This window comes from Pseudomyrmex gracilis, unplaced genomic scaffold, assembly GCF_002006095.1.
Source record: "Pseudomyrmex gracilis isolate BER0280 unplaced genomic scaffold, ASM200609v1 scaffold_116, whole genome shotgun sequence".
Classification (NCBI taxonomy): Eukaryota; Metazoa; Arthropoda; class Insecta; order Hymenoptera; family Formicidae; genus Pseudomyrmex; species Pseudomyrmex gracilis.
The window spans coordinates 105,950-121,059 of record NW_018020700.1 but is presented as its reverse complement, the minus strand read 5'-3'; the positions used below and the strand labels follow the sequence as shown (position 1 = coordinate 121,059).

At 34.2% G+C, this 15,110-nt stretch overlaps 1 protein-coding gene across 3 annotated transcripts; it reads left to right on the top strand.

Annotated features, from left to right (window-relative positions):
• Positions 1–8,503: 8,503 nt before the first annotated feature.
• LOC109856366 (protein yellow-like) lies at positions 8,504–13,900 on the top strand. Of its 3 annotated transcripts, XM_020431533.1 has the most exons (7): positions 10,979–11,061; positions 11,174–11,184; positions 11,500–11,769; positions 11,910–12,322; positions 12,550–12,727; positions 12,946–13,157; positions 13,256–13,900. In XM_020431533.1, the coding sequence occupies exons 3-7, from the start codon at positions 11,514–11,516 to the stop codon at positions 13,583–13,585; spliced, it is 1,389 nt and encodes a 462-aa protein (XP_020287122.1). In that variant the 5' UTR covers positions 10,979–11,061; positions 11,174–11,184; positions 11,500–11,513; the 3' UTR covers positions 13,586–13,900. The 3 variants fall into 3 exon arrangements, with proteins under 3 accessions (XP_020287120.1, XP_020287119.1, XP_020287122.1); XM_020431531.1 differs by lacking the exons at positions 10,979–11,061; positions 11,174–11,184 and adding an exon at positions 8,504–8,592; XM_020431530.1 differs by lacking the exons at positions 10,979–11,061; positions 11,174–11,184 and adding an exon at positions 9,003–9,244.
• Positions 13,901–15,110: the final 1,210 nt, after the last annotated feature.

Here is a 15,110-nt window from a genome sequence, read left to right as displayed (position 1 = left end):
ACCTATCTTACTTATCTATCGATTTCTCATTACACATTTGGACACTCGTTGTATCGCGCTGCTGGTGTCCAAGATAACGTTTCACCCTTCATCGTGTTCGTCGCGACGACAACATCGTTTTCCTTTCTGTGTTATCCTCTCGTATCGAGGAGTCAATCAAAATTCAAAGATTCGTTACGAGAATGTTAGGTAATTTAATTTATATAAGATTATTTTTAATAGATTTATCAATGAATGAATTTGTTATCTCTTAACGAATTATATCAAGACAGTGAGGTAATTGTGACACTGCACAAGTTTCTGATAACATGTGCACATCTGTTACAATTTTTTAAAGACAACAATTATTATCCGAAATTTCTTGTAAAAAAAATTAATATGTATTTATTAATATAATATTAGAGAAAAAGGTATTTTTTTGCGAAATCTAAGAACTATAAGTATGTTGAACGCAACAATTAAAGAGTTTGTTAGTAATATAATTAAAAACACATTTTTATCGTTCTCTAAACTTCACACATATGTAAAATTTAGTACGATTTTTGAAAACTCAAATGTTCTCTCTTTTCTACCGTCACATTCATCTCATAGTGTCGCCAAATTAATGATTGACTCTTCAGTTCTCAGAACGTGACACATATGCACTTTCCATAACAACGAAGTACCATGTGTGTTCCTTTTAAACACACATAATAGTCCTCTTTCGCGCAATAGACCGTTTCCATCACGCGCTGTTCCCTTTAGCCTCTGTGCACCTGCAGTCCTCTTGGAGACGCAGACAAGGTGGCGCTTCACGCTGCAGCTGGATGCTAATAATGCATTTCTGACTAATTTTCTATCTCTTATCTTCTTTTGTCGTTTTAAATGATTTTACAAGGCTCGTCTCTGATATCTTTTCGTGCAAAATAAAATAATATATACACATATATTATATTGTTTTGGTATATGAAAGTTAATTTAAATTTCTGTGATTTTCAATCAGGGATATAAATAACGTAGAGTAATCGCGGTACAATTGCACGTCAACAAAATGTTTCGTTGAACTCAATCAATCCCACAAAATCAATCAGGAACTCAAGATCGCAGATTGTTTCCAAAAAGAAAATCGAGTACGCGCACTAATGTTACGGTTTAGAACATATTCACTAGCCGCAGTGTGAAGATTCAGTTGCCTCAGGTTAGTCTGTCGTAATTTTATTTTGTTGACTCTCCGAGTCGAGTCGATATACTTTCCAAAACACGTAACATAGAAATATATATGTTACTTCTTGTAAGTAATTTATATAAAAAGTATTAAATTATTACGATAGTAAATTTCAATTTAGAAAATAATGTATATATATACAGTAGCCAAATGTAATTTATGCATGTATTGTATAATAAAGTTTTTTGTATATTACAATATATTTACAAACAAGTTTTTCTTTCTTTAAATCACACATTTGTGATTTTGTTGCCGAAACTTTTTAATAAATTTGGATCTAAATTTTAGAAATACACGATGCAAATAGAGATGTATTTGAGAATACATCGTGCTTAAATTTGAAGAAGTGTAACTTAACTTACGGGAGTAATCGACTCGACTCAAGAAAGCCTCCTTTTCCTTTGCCAAAGGAACAATGTTGGCGACGCATGAGTGAGTGGTAAGTACGGAGGGTGCTCACGGAATCGAACACCAGCTCTCTACACTCGACTCGCGCCGTTTCTTCACTCTTCCTTTACCATCTCACCGATTCTTGCTCCGATTATAGAGTGTATATCGCTGTTATAGTTTATCTTATTTTTCTCTCATTTTTTCACATTAAATTTCTATAATTGTTCAGTAGTAATTTCGAGATACGATACATCATTTGCTCTACGATCGGACACGCTCAATGTTTTTTTTTTTATACGTCCCCTCCATAGAAAACTTAACAGATTCTTTCCCATTTTATCTCCAAACTCCCGAACTTCTTTTATCTACCTTTCGCTCACGATAAATAACATCTCTCCATGTCTACTGTACGTTTTTATCAGTTTCTATTTAGGATGCCTATTGATGAAGCTAGTAGATTATGTAATATGCATCCCATCGTCTTCGTCGTTCTGATGAATTGTTCCTAGAAGCTAGTAGAAATATTCTGTCTGTATTAGAGTATAAGAGCAGCGTCGCCAGTACGAGTTAACTTTGTTTTTAGTTTATGTCACACCATTGGTAATTTTTCAAAAGTCAAAACTAGATTAATTAGAGATTATAACATTATTATTATTATAGAGACAAAACTATTATATATCGATAATTTTAAAGTTATTTGACTTTAATTTTTTAATTTGGTGGATCAATCAATAATTTCTCGATAACAAAAGGTAGTCGAATTTGTGCGCGCGGAATCGTGTTGTGCGTATGACGAAAGATGGTTTTGTTGTGTCGAGACGTGGCGCTAGCGCTGTAACGCGGGGAAATAGATCGTACTGTTGTCTGATATCAATGGGCATCCTGCTGCTGGTTTTCCATTCTTTCGACCACCACCATCTCTCGATCACTACCATCATCTTCCGGTACCACCACCTTCTCAAAAGAAATGAAAATGAAACAACATTGAAAGCGCGCCGTACAACACGTGTACGTATGTAAATGATATCTACGCATCGTTATTATAATCTTTTATTTTTCAGGGATTGTCTTTCTGAATCTTCTCCGTGAACTTCCTAAAATGATATAAAATTATCAACATTATTGCTCTTTTAAGATTAAGAAAGAGCCTCATTTGATAAATCGAAAAATGTAACAAAGCTCTAAAGTAAACTTGAAACTTGTACGTATGAAGATTGAAACTCTCTATGTTGTTCTTTTTTTTCTTAAATTTGGTAATTGTCAAAGTTTCATGTGTTCATTTACGGCGATTCGGCAGGACAGTCTGACGGCAGAATTTGGAGATGTAGAAGTTCTGTTATTTATTGAGTGTCATATTATCAACTTGTTTCGAATAAAGACGTTCTATGGAAATGTTTTGGGCATAGTCTGCTGTTCTGGGATATGTCACCGTAGCGATCTCAGTTTCTTCCGTATATCATCGATATCTTGTACGACACGTAGATCATCTAAATAAATATGCACCTACATTTTTGTATACATAGCTATAGAAATCTTGATGTGTGTGTATGTGTGTAATTATGTGTAATTATTTACCAAGTTTGATTCAACGATTAAAAACTCGATATGATTTCTCCGATGTTATCGCTAGATCGTATCCCAGAATAGCGGGCGACAGCCACATATTGTTTCAACCAATCACAGCAATCTCATCGCTGTTGGACCTAATCGGTCCCTTGCCTCAAGGCAGGCGATTGTTTGGACCTACCGTCCTAGAGTCGAGCTAACCGAGTCGCAACTTCCTGATTTTCTTGTTGGAATCGAATCGACGGACAAATCTTTTAAAACTTCAAAAGACTTGTCTATTGATATAACCAAGTTTTTTTTAAACTCAATATAAGAGAATAAAAAAATCAGAAAGTTTGACGGTTCTCGGCTTGGCGGACGCGTGGCTGGACCGAGAAACAATATTAATCGTCATCGGTTAACGAATTGCGGGTTAATCGTATTAACCGATCGATCGTTCGGAACGTCGAAACGAGAGACAGAATTCCAGATGTGTAGAAACGATGCAAATAGCACGTGTCTCTTATCGGCGAGTTCTAATCCTTTCGAAACGCTGTTCGATCGCTTAGCTTCTTGTAGAAAAGAATGCATTTTCAATTAACACTTATTAAGATTGACAACACTTATTAAGGTTTCTTCTTAATTGAAATGTCTGTAAAATTAGCAATTTTTCGTATGTACATAATAGATATATATTGTGTGTTTTATCAATAAAATAAATATACTCTGAAAAAAAACTATTTTTTTAGTTTTATATTTTTTCCATCCACAAATCTGATACTCTTGTTTAAGAAAGTTTTATTATTTATTTATTTATGTGTATTCGTAGTTTTGTATTTTTTTTAAGTTTTTTTTTAAATTATATGAAAAATTTATATGGAAATGTTTTATTACATACATATATATGTATATAAAAATCAAATCAAGATATATTCATGTATAATGTGTTTTAATTAAGAGGAACTAACACTATTTCGAGTCGCTACTAATTAATGTCGATTTTTATGATGATAAAATGGTTTTTATATTAATTTTTTAAAATGTTTTTCTTACTATATTATTAGAATCGAAAGGATTAATAATTGCTCTACGCATTTACTCAACGTGACTATTTTTTTAAACTGCCTGCACTCTCAGCACTTTTATTTATTTATTTTTTTTAATTAACAAACTTACAACTCTCGTCTTCGACTGTTCGATCGTATCGTAGAATGCTTAGCTGGCTCTATATATATTATATATGTGTATACCGATATCATCCCCTTTCTGTATCTCTTGTGTTCGCGAGCAAAAAGAATCTCTTGTTTTTCCTGCTCCTACCCACTTTTTAATATCCTCATATCCTTCTTTACGCTAATGTCTTTACACTTGGTGACAGCGAATGCAAGATATTTGCTCTCGTGGGGATCGCTTTTGCTGAACGAACTGGTAACACGGTCGTTCTTTGTCATCCTAATACTATACTTTTTTTTTGCCCTGCGATAGATCTATTCGGGAATAAAGTGTCTCTCTTCGAGAATGCATCGATGTCTGTTATTTTTAGTCTGATATTTTTATCTGATATATTTTATATTTTAAACATTTTCACATCAATTAATATATTTTTATTATCTATAATAATTTTTATCTTTTTTTTTAATTTGACGCGGTTTTTCTTTGTTAATTATCGCAAATTTTGCACGTGATTTTCTATCTTAACGACGCATAATCGCAAAGTAATTTATAACAATCAAAGTGTTCAAGCAGGCGCTTAATGGCACAGTGTTCCAAGCAGTCGTTTAGCGCGTCTCACTTAATTAAACATAGCGACGATTAAAGCGACGACTGGTTCTGTTTTAACGCGCGCGCTAAAAAGAGGCATCTCTCGAGAAAGCGAGGCCGATTTATCGCGATCATTCTCGAGAGAGTGGAGTAAGGATAAAAAGCCGTTATCGCGACTAAATAAGGACGCTTTATTTCTGAGGCAAAGACCAATCGCAGGTGCACTAGACGTAGCCTATATCCTTCTACAACCTTATTGTTTTCAGCCGACTGCATACGAGCAGAACGGACAATAATGATCAAGGAAAGAAAATGGAATAAAAAGAAAATAACAAAGTGACGTAAAAACATGTGTGTGTGTGTGTGTGTGTGTGCGCGCGCGTTCAGATCAAACAGTTAAAAAATAAAGTAAAACATTACTTGAAATAAAAAAATAAAATAATTATTCGAACAAAATTGTTAAGCGAGTTTGCGATGAAAGTCACGGCGAACTACACGATTACAAAAATGAATAATTGATTGAAAGGTTTAGAGAATTAGAAAAAATCACATCAGAAACTGTGACTTTGATCGTGACAACGTCTGCCTATTTTTTATTTTGATCCTTAACCAGGAAGAATTGCGGCGTTTTGATTTTTTGCGTTTTAGAAGAAATAATATCTATGATATTATTAAATCGGACGAGTTGTGAATTGGATTTATGTAATTATAAAAGAATTGAATTGAATCGAACACAATACGCAGAAAACTATCACACGCACGATAATCAGAAATTACACATATGTACGTTGAATCACGGAACTCTTTGTTGCGAAAGATTCCGTGAGAAAAAAGATTGCTCTGATAATTCGACCTGATATAACTCAAGTAAATAATCTCTCTTCGAAAGTGATTCGTAAGCGTGGTTTCTCATCGCTTTTGCGTTCATTTCGTTCTCTTTCTCGACGGAAAGAGAGTAATTTCTGCGAGATTACAAGAGTTTACAGGACAATTCCTCTCATTTTATGAAGTGTAATCATTATACTTCGCGTAAGTTACGTATCACACAATTCACACACGCGAAACAACTTTCGTAATCGTAAACAAGAAGGGATTCCGAGGGAAGAAAACAAATTGCACTCTTACTAACACTCCTGCGAATACCGATGGCATAGTTCGAAAGTCAAATGCCATGCTGCCTTTTCCACGAAGCAATAGGCGCTTCGCCAGGTGAGTCTTGGTATATCGATTTGTCGACTAGAAACGAGGACGCCGAATTTTCTTTTGTTCGAAGTATGCTCAGTAACTAGACTGAGTTTCGTCGCGTAGTACTCTAGTAGTGGAATATATAGTTCGGCATTACTGAAACTATGTCAAAAGGAAGTCTGCGGTAGCTCCAAGACGCTCTCGTGTAATCTTAATGTCAACGAACGCGATAACACGATTGCGTTATCAACACGATTGCAGCTACATCGACGTGTGTAACCATTGGTGAATAAAAAATAATTTTTGTAAGTACGAACAAAGTTTTCACTTAAATAATTAGTTTATTAAGTGCATAAATAATTGATAAGCGTGCGTTTTTTCAAAGATAAATATTAGTTTCAAACAATTAGTTTTTTATTCAATAATTGATTTATAGATTCTGTTTATAAATATAACATGTAATGCAAAACAGAAAAAAAGATATAGAGTAGGTAACCTGTATCGACTTGAAAAACCAGTTTTCCATTTTCCAGTCAAGATTTCTCTATCTCATATATAAATCTCTTTTATTTGTCTGAACAATGTAATCAAATGGCGCTACGCTCACATGTATTGTATATTAAAAAAACTCTTTCCATAATTTAAGATTACAATTTAAAAACTTATCTTGAAACTGTGTTTAAATGCAAATGTAATTTACTAATTTAATTTTGTCAACTGTATAAAATATAATTAAATATAATTTTATTTTATTTCAATTTTGATTTCAACCTTGTGTTGTAACGATTGCAAAACGATTACTTTATCCATAATATTTTCAAATGCGTTCGATAAAGACACGAAAGTACAACAGGTATTCGCGCAACGCAACGACGTTGAAAGCATCAATTAAATGACACAGGATGAAAGAATCGATTTACTGCTGAATGATCGAATGTTTCAATTGTACGCACATCGTGCGTTGCAAGTAGTAAAATCATTCTGGACATTGCGGCATGTGTTTATCGTGTTTGTTAAGTCACCGACAAAGAAGCACAGACGCAGTAATACCCTAGATAACCGAGACTGAATGAGCATATTTTACAAAGTCTGCAATAATACATTATGCCAGTACAGTATAGCCAGCATTCAAACATACTCTGTTATTGCAATTAGTGTTGACAGAAAAAAAAGAGAATATAAATGTGTCATGCCGTGATGCAAATATTATTGTATCAATCAAGCAGAACTTGCTCCAAAAATGTAGCAGATTTGAAGCATAACGTGCTATTGTCATGTCATTCTTCATTTATTTCTATATTTTTGTTGTGTTGTTTTCTTTACATATCGTGCCTAAATACTTCACTCACTATGATGACAACTGAGTGGAATCTGCTAATTAAACCTGCGTGCATACTGCTATCATTTGGTCATTGGGGACGTGATTAAAATATGCAGTCGCATTTTCCGGATTTCAATGATAATGACTCTCGCGATAAAAAAATTTCGAGTTAATTAGAGGTTTGTAAGTTGAGCAAGTTTAACTTTAGATTTCGCGCGTACACTCGAATGTAAAACGAACGATTAGAAGATTTTCAAATTCAAACGGAAGACAAAGCGCGTTTCGCGAAAGTAAAGAGCGAGCACACACAAACAAGGTCTCTTCGAATTCACCTAATGGATCCAGGTGAATAGGTGAACTAATCGATCAACGGTGAGCGGCAGGACGAGACGATCGACAGTATCGTGTTGGAAGCTGACCGAGCCCGAAACCATCGTTTGCAGAAATTGCAGAAAGAAGAATTCATATTCGTTAAAAAATCACATCTATTGCTCTTTGATTTGATATAGGTGCAGAAAAGAGAGTTTGCGGAGACATCCGATATATTAATCCTTTGTAAATTATCTGTATGTATTATATATTAATTATGTATCTTTTACTTTGTTCATTTTTGTGAAATCTTTCATAACATCTCAAAAGTGAATCTCGTATGTTAGATACAATTCTTTAACGGCAGTAACCGTTGTGACCAACCGACTTAACACGTCAACATTTTCGATTCACACGAAACTTATTACTCATTTTTCCTTGTTCGCGTGGAATTATTCATTTGTCACGTATTTACGGTCTATATAAGGAAAAAGATTTCTGATTGATTTCCAGGAAGTCGCGCAGTCGTTAGACGACAGGTCGTACGGCACTGACGATCACGAAAGTGAAAGCCAGGTGTAATGCGCCTAAGCCATGACGGCCAATCGACCTCGAAAACGCGTAACACTCCCGCCGAGAGTAGCGGCTCGAGCAGAGATATTGCGTGATGCAAAAGGCTAAAAAAATGCCGCTGCCTCGCTCTCGCTCGCACGTTTATGTTATATGCCACACGCTTGTTGTCGCTATTCGTTCTTCTCGCTCACATATCGAGATGCAAAATAACACAGTAATCTCACGACGACGACGACGACGACGGCTTCTCTTCATTGTGTTCGCGCAGGATAATCATCCGCAACTCGCACACCCGGATGAGAAGGTGACGGTATTGTGATTCGCGCACAACCGACTTTCTTGAATCACATCTTTATAAGTTCTCTCTCCGGCTTGTTCTTCGTTCTTTCTATTCTCATTTGTTTGTAGTAGAAATTTCTTTGATCAAATGATAAGTAGAAGGAAATTAGATGTTGACTTGAGAGAAAGTGTACACAAGATATAATATTTTTATGCGTATGTGTAGCAATTAAATAAATTGTACGTATAATAAAGATTATTTATAAAAATATATAATATATGCAAAAAACGATTCATTTTTGTTATACTCTTTTTTTTACACACGTGAGCACATTCTCTGTTTGCAATATGTCATTATTGAAACAAATTAAATTGTTATCGTTATTTTGCATTATTGGATGCGCTTCTCTCTTTTGCGCGACTGTTACGATGAGTCGATCTGGCGCGAGTTTACTTACTGGATCTCTCTAGCAAGTACCGGTACCTCAGGAAAAGAGCACCGCAGTTACAGTCAGATTCTCGCCGCTGCAAGAACAAACTCCCAGTTTGTCGCGCATACCCGGTGCGCGTGGTCCAATTTTTAATTGTCGCGCTGTTCTCTTTTCCGGAAAAGAAGAGATCGAAGTGCAGTGTGATTCAGGATCCAATCAAGGATCAATTCAGAATTTTAATTGAGTGTAAATACGGCCTTGAATATTTATTAATTTACATTTCTTTCTGTGTTCGTGAATGATTTTGTAATATTTAACAAAAAAGTGCGATCATTTTCAAGATTTTTGTCCTCCAAAAATCATACATCAAATTAGCTATGATAAATCTATTCATGAATATTAATATCATTTTTGCAAGTTTTTTTTATAAATGTTTTTACGTGATAATACAACAAATTACAATTATGTACTGCAAATGTTTGTGTTTTTTGCAGTATTGTTTTAATATATCGACGTTCTTTTCTCAACTATCTTTTGGATTATTTTCGCAAGTTAATCTCTCCCAACAAATTGTTTAACACGACTGACAAGTTCTGAACTAGTACGCCTTTTCGTTTGGTGGAATTTTTGCCGCTCTCCGATCGGCTTCATTTCTCTTGAGGAATGGGACAAGTTTGATCGGTCCATTTTGATACAGTTGCACGTAACGCTGGTTTGCAATTCCGCGAGCTCATTGAAACTCGCGCGAAAGTACACGTTTCGTTTGCGCGAAAAGACAATCAAGATGACAATTCTCTGAGGGAAATTGTGCTTTTCTTGTGTGACTTGACAGAAAACTTTGCCTCCTCGTGAATATTTTGTCTTGCAAAGAGAACTGCCATTAGGTCGTCGTCATACTTTCTACTTGAGACAAATTGTGCGTGCAATTTGAGGGAAATCGACGCGAAATTAGTTGTTGACGCGTGCAATGTTTCACGACGACCTGATTCGATCGAGAAATGTAAAAACAAACGTTTATACGTGATTAAAAATTTATACGTTTATTAACACATCTTAAACGTAATATCATCAATATATATCATCAATAATAATAATATTATTAACGATTATAAATCAAAATTATAACAAATACGTTCAACGTAATAAAATTGGTTGATGTTTACATATGTATTATATATAAAATATTAAAATAAATTAAACCATATTAAAATAAATCAAACAAAATGCACGGATATAATTTCAATGTAAAGTAAAACGCGTTGTGAACATGTAGGTTAGATAACTGGTATGAAATAACATACATATATGTATGAAGCGGCATGAGATCGCGATTGCTATATCATTTAACGAGTCGAGTATAAAGCGGCTGAAAAATCAATTGCTTTCTATTTTTCCATTAACCGTGTTACGGAAATATTAGCTATCTGTTAAGTACAGATAATCTATTATGCGCACTCCGTTCTACTAACTAAAAAAAACTTTTTTTCTTTCAAAGAGAGGAAAGTTATTGACTTTTATGATGAGTATTGAATTTTTTAAATAGCTTTGCGTCTGGATTAAAATCTAAAATTTTTTATTGCACACAACACTTATGTTTTATTTATATGTCCAATCTTGATTTTTAATTTTAAACTGCAATTGCGCGAACGTTAGAATGACTATGGAATTATAATGACAGGTTTGAACAATCCTATCGATACGGACATCTATCTATGTAATTCCTGTCATTATATAAGGATGCGCGATAATGTTATTCAAAATTACAAATGCGGTTCTATAAAAACCGGTTAGTTTTTAAATGGTGGCCTTCGAAGATTCCGTCACTCGTCGATGTCGATAAATACAACGGGAGTAAATTATCACTTCCAGAATAAATACGCTACGCGTTTTAGCACATTAAAGTTTTTATGTTCTTTTGTCAAATAACGATAGATAATCCGAAAATCTCCGTACTGGACTTGTACAATATAAATTCATAAATTTCTACACATTACGAGATTTATATACTTTTCTTCGAAGATTTTTTTAAATTGTGCGCGATACAACAAATATAGAGAAACAAAGTAAGATCGAATACTTTACGCTTTTGATAACAATATCGTTTCAATATTATATTTCTCTCTATGCTCTTTCATAACATGTATTTTACTCTTGAAGACCTTCCAATTTTTTTAGCACTGACTCAAGTAGGTACCGTTATTTCCACGATCCGTTATGTCATTGAAATAACAAGAGAGCTGTGACACTTGCGAAACATGGAATTACTGATTCGTTGCTGGAATATAACAAAGCAAAACCTGTTTCCACACAAAAAAACAAGCTACATATATACACTCTTTGTATAAAAATATATATTACAATTACAAATAACTCGGTTTTATCTAAGTCGTGAATTATATCTTGCAAATTATTGTCATTTCATAAATAAATAAATAAATATCATATGCGTACATTATATGTTACATATAACAAGAAAGATCATCTAGAGTATTTTTTATCAGAGAAAAATAACAATATGCGGACGTCGTCGATCGTTGTCGCGCTTCTACTCGTCATACTGGATAGCGCGATCGGCAAGCTGCGTGTCGCCTATCGATGGAAGCAAATCGACTATGCATGGGCCAGCAACGACAGCAAGAGACTCTTCCCAGACTACAAACAAGAAGATAACCTACCTTTAGGTCTAGAAGTGGCTGGCGACCGGATTTTTATCACGGTGCCTAGATGGAGACAGGGAGTTGCCGCTAGTCTCAATTACATTTGGCTCAACGGTGATTAGCTATTTTGTTAGGTAGCATTTTTTTTTTAATATAGATAGATGATATAAGAAGAATTTGATCGCCATTTATGAAGGAAAGGTTAAAGACTTTTTACTTTAGGTTGAAATTCTTCAGCGTATGTTAACTTTCAGATACGAGCGAATCGCCACCCCTGCACCCCTATCCCTCTTGGGAAGCGCATCAATACAATGCAGCTGGCGTGCCGGAGATCGTCTCGACATTTCGTGTACGCGCCGATCGTTGCAATCGGCTGTGGGTCTTGGACACTGGGCTGACCGACATCCTGGGCGATCCTGAGCAGCAGGTGCCACCAACTCTGATCGTCTATGACCTGACGAACGATCATATGCTGCGCAAATACGTGATCCCAGCCGATCAGAGAACCGGCGATTCCCTGTTCGCCAATATCGCCGTCGAGGACTACTCGTGCGAGGATTCTTACGGTTACCTGGGCGATCTGGGTGGTCCGGGACTCGTCGTATACTCTTGGAGTCTCCAACAGTCTTGGCTTATCAAGCACCACTCTTTTAATCCAGATCCGATGGTATATAATTGAAAAATATAACAGCGATTTATCTGCTCTATCATCATTTCTCTTTTCGATGTTTATTTAAAGTTTTACGAGAAATTTATATATAATTGATCGGGATTAAATTAAAACCATTTTTTTAAGACACTGGAAATGTCGGAAATTTCTTAATTAATAGTCAACGTAACGATTTGAGCAGAGTTCTACGAAAAATTATCAATGACAAACTCTGTCTTTCTCAGGGCGAAGAATTCAAGGTGTCAGATATATCGTTTAAATGGAAAGATGGTCTTTTCGGAATGGCTCTGGCGCCGACCGGCGACGGCTACAGCACTCTGTATTATCATCCGCTCTCTAGCGGCATGGAATTTTCGGTCAGCACAAGGCTGCTGCGCGATTCTAAGCGTGCTAGTGCTGCAGGTAGATTTAAGAGAATTACATATTCTTGCAAAAAAAGAAGAAACAATAATTGTCTAATATTATGAATATTTATATTATCCTATTGATTTTTTTGTAAAGAAAAAAATCTTAGGAGAGTTGCTAAATCTTTGTTTTTCCTGGGATTTCTTTGCCCGAAGGATGAAATGTGTTATATGAAGTGTTTATTGAAATGTGAATTCACTTGCCACGTATTGCAGAAACGTCTCTCGAATTCCAAACGTTGGGCTCACGCGGACACAACGGTCAGAGCAGTGTCAGCTTCCTGGATCCGAAAAGCGGAGTTCTCTTCTACGCGCTCACCAACATGAATGCCATCGCCTGTTGGAGACCGCAACAGAAATTTACCATACAGCAACAAGATTATGTCTATCAGGACAATGTCACCATGATTTTCCCTAATGATCTCAAGGTATATTCACAAACGTATATTGACAATTTATTTATGTGTTCTGCTCTAGCTCAGGAATTTTTCTTTTATTTACTCTCGTATCTCGTTTGCATTGACAGATTGATCGGAAAGGCAATCTGTGGGTTCTCTCAGACAGACTACCTATCTTTATGTACTCAAACTTGGATCTGCAAGATTATAACTTTAGAATACTCGTGGGCTCGGCTGAGGAACTCATCATGGATACAGTTTGCGCGATGAACTCATCTCCAACTTACTCGACAACGATGATGCACGATCATAGAGATCACATGGGTCACATGGATCATACCGGTCACATGAGCACAACACCTCGAATTACCGGAAGATTCAATTCGGCTTGTTCCATTAAAATCGAGTCCATTTTCCTGATAATGTTACTGTCATGTTTGATTAAAGCTTTCATGTAGAAATTAAGAACAAAGAATTTAATAAAACAAAATTACAATTAAAAGTAGAGTACTTAAAGAAACTACGACATTATTACACATTTAAAAAAATGCGACCACAAGAATAGAAACAATAAGAGAAAAAAGAGAAAATGTACAATATTTTTGTGTTGACATATTACAATGTGTTCTTTAACATAATAATTTACTTTTGTTATTTTCATCACACACAGAATATAATAAAAGTCAAGTGAAGTAGGAATTAAGTCGAATTATAATAATTTGTTAGTAGGGTAAAAACTTGTTGCTATAAAAATAAAAACCAAGTGTACCCCATTGCTTTGTATGCTTTTATAGAATTACAATTACAAAATTTAATTTAATTTTGTAATCTTTTTCTCTTATCGAACACTTATTAAATTATTTATTTTACTTGAATTTTATCTCGTGAAAAAACGAGAAATATAATCTACTGATATACAGTTCGATAGCTACCACATGCATAGTACAATTATCTTCCAAATAAATCTTTGTTTCCTTTTCGTAAGATTTTTTTGTTTTGCATATATTATTAATTACTATTTACGCCAGAACTGCCATTATATTTATAAATAAATATATATATATAAATATTTATATATATATATATATATGAATCTCAGATGTATAATATTATATCTTATATAAACAAAAGGACAATTTATACTTTTATTGAGATTTCTTTTCTTTCTCCTATTTGTGTTGAAATTTTATTAAATATTTTGATATTATAATTACTTATATAAAAAATTTATATTTTTAATGTCACATTCTATTATCTTATTATATATGATTTTATCTATTTTGTTTTAATTCTATGACTTTCTATTTGTTCAACCGTTCTGCATGATTTTTTATCACGCAAATCTTGTTCAAGCGATGTTAAATAAGCTTCTTAATGCGTTGTAAAAACAAACGATTATCGGTGATGCGTAAAATTAGTATTGCCAAGCTTATGTAAAACGAGCGGAAAATCCTGTTGTATTGACACTTGCAATTTAACTCAGACATATTTTTTCAAAACAAAATTCTCTTGGCAATAAGTGTGTAAAAAATCTTATGATTTATTTGCGCAACAAGTTATGTATTAGATATACGTACTTGATCCATGCGGTCATCGTCGACTTTGTATTTTCTTGTAAAAACTATGTTTTTTTAACTATCACGAAGACCAAATTGCGACGCACTTATTTCTTTCGCATCCAACAATTTAATAAATTTGTTGAAAGAGACAAATGAGCACCTAACTTTGTAAACATATTTATAATGAAATAACATTCGATTAAATTGTTACTTAAGAAAAACAATGAAATATAAAATACAAAATATATACGTATTATATATAAACAATGAAAAATAAATATAAATACAATTAAATAAAAACGTCGTTTTTATAAAAATGTTTTCACGAGATATAATCAAGTTATTTCATCATTCAGTATTGGTTTCATATTATTTTTTTATGAGACATGAATAGCTAGAAAAAAAATACAATGGCAATTACATC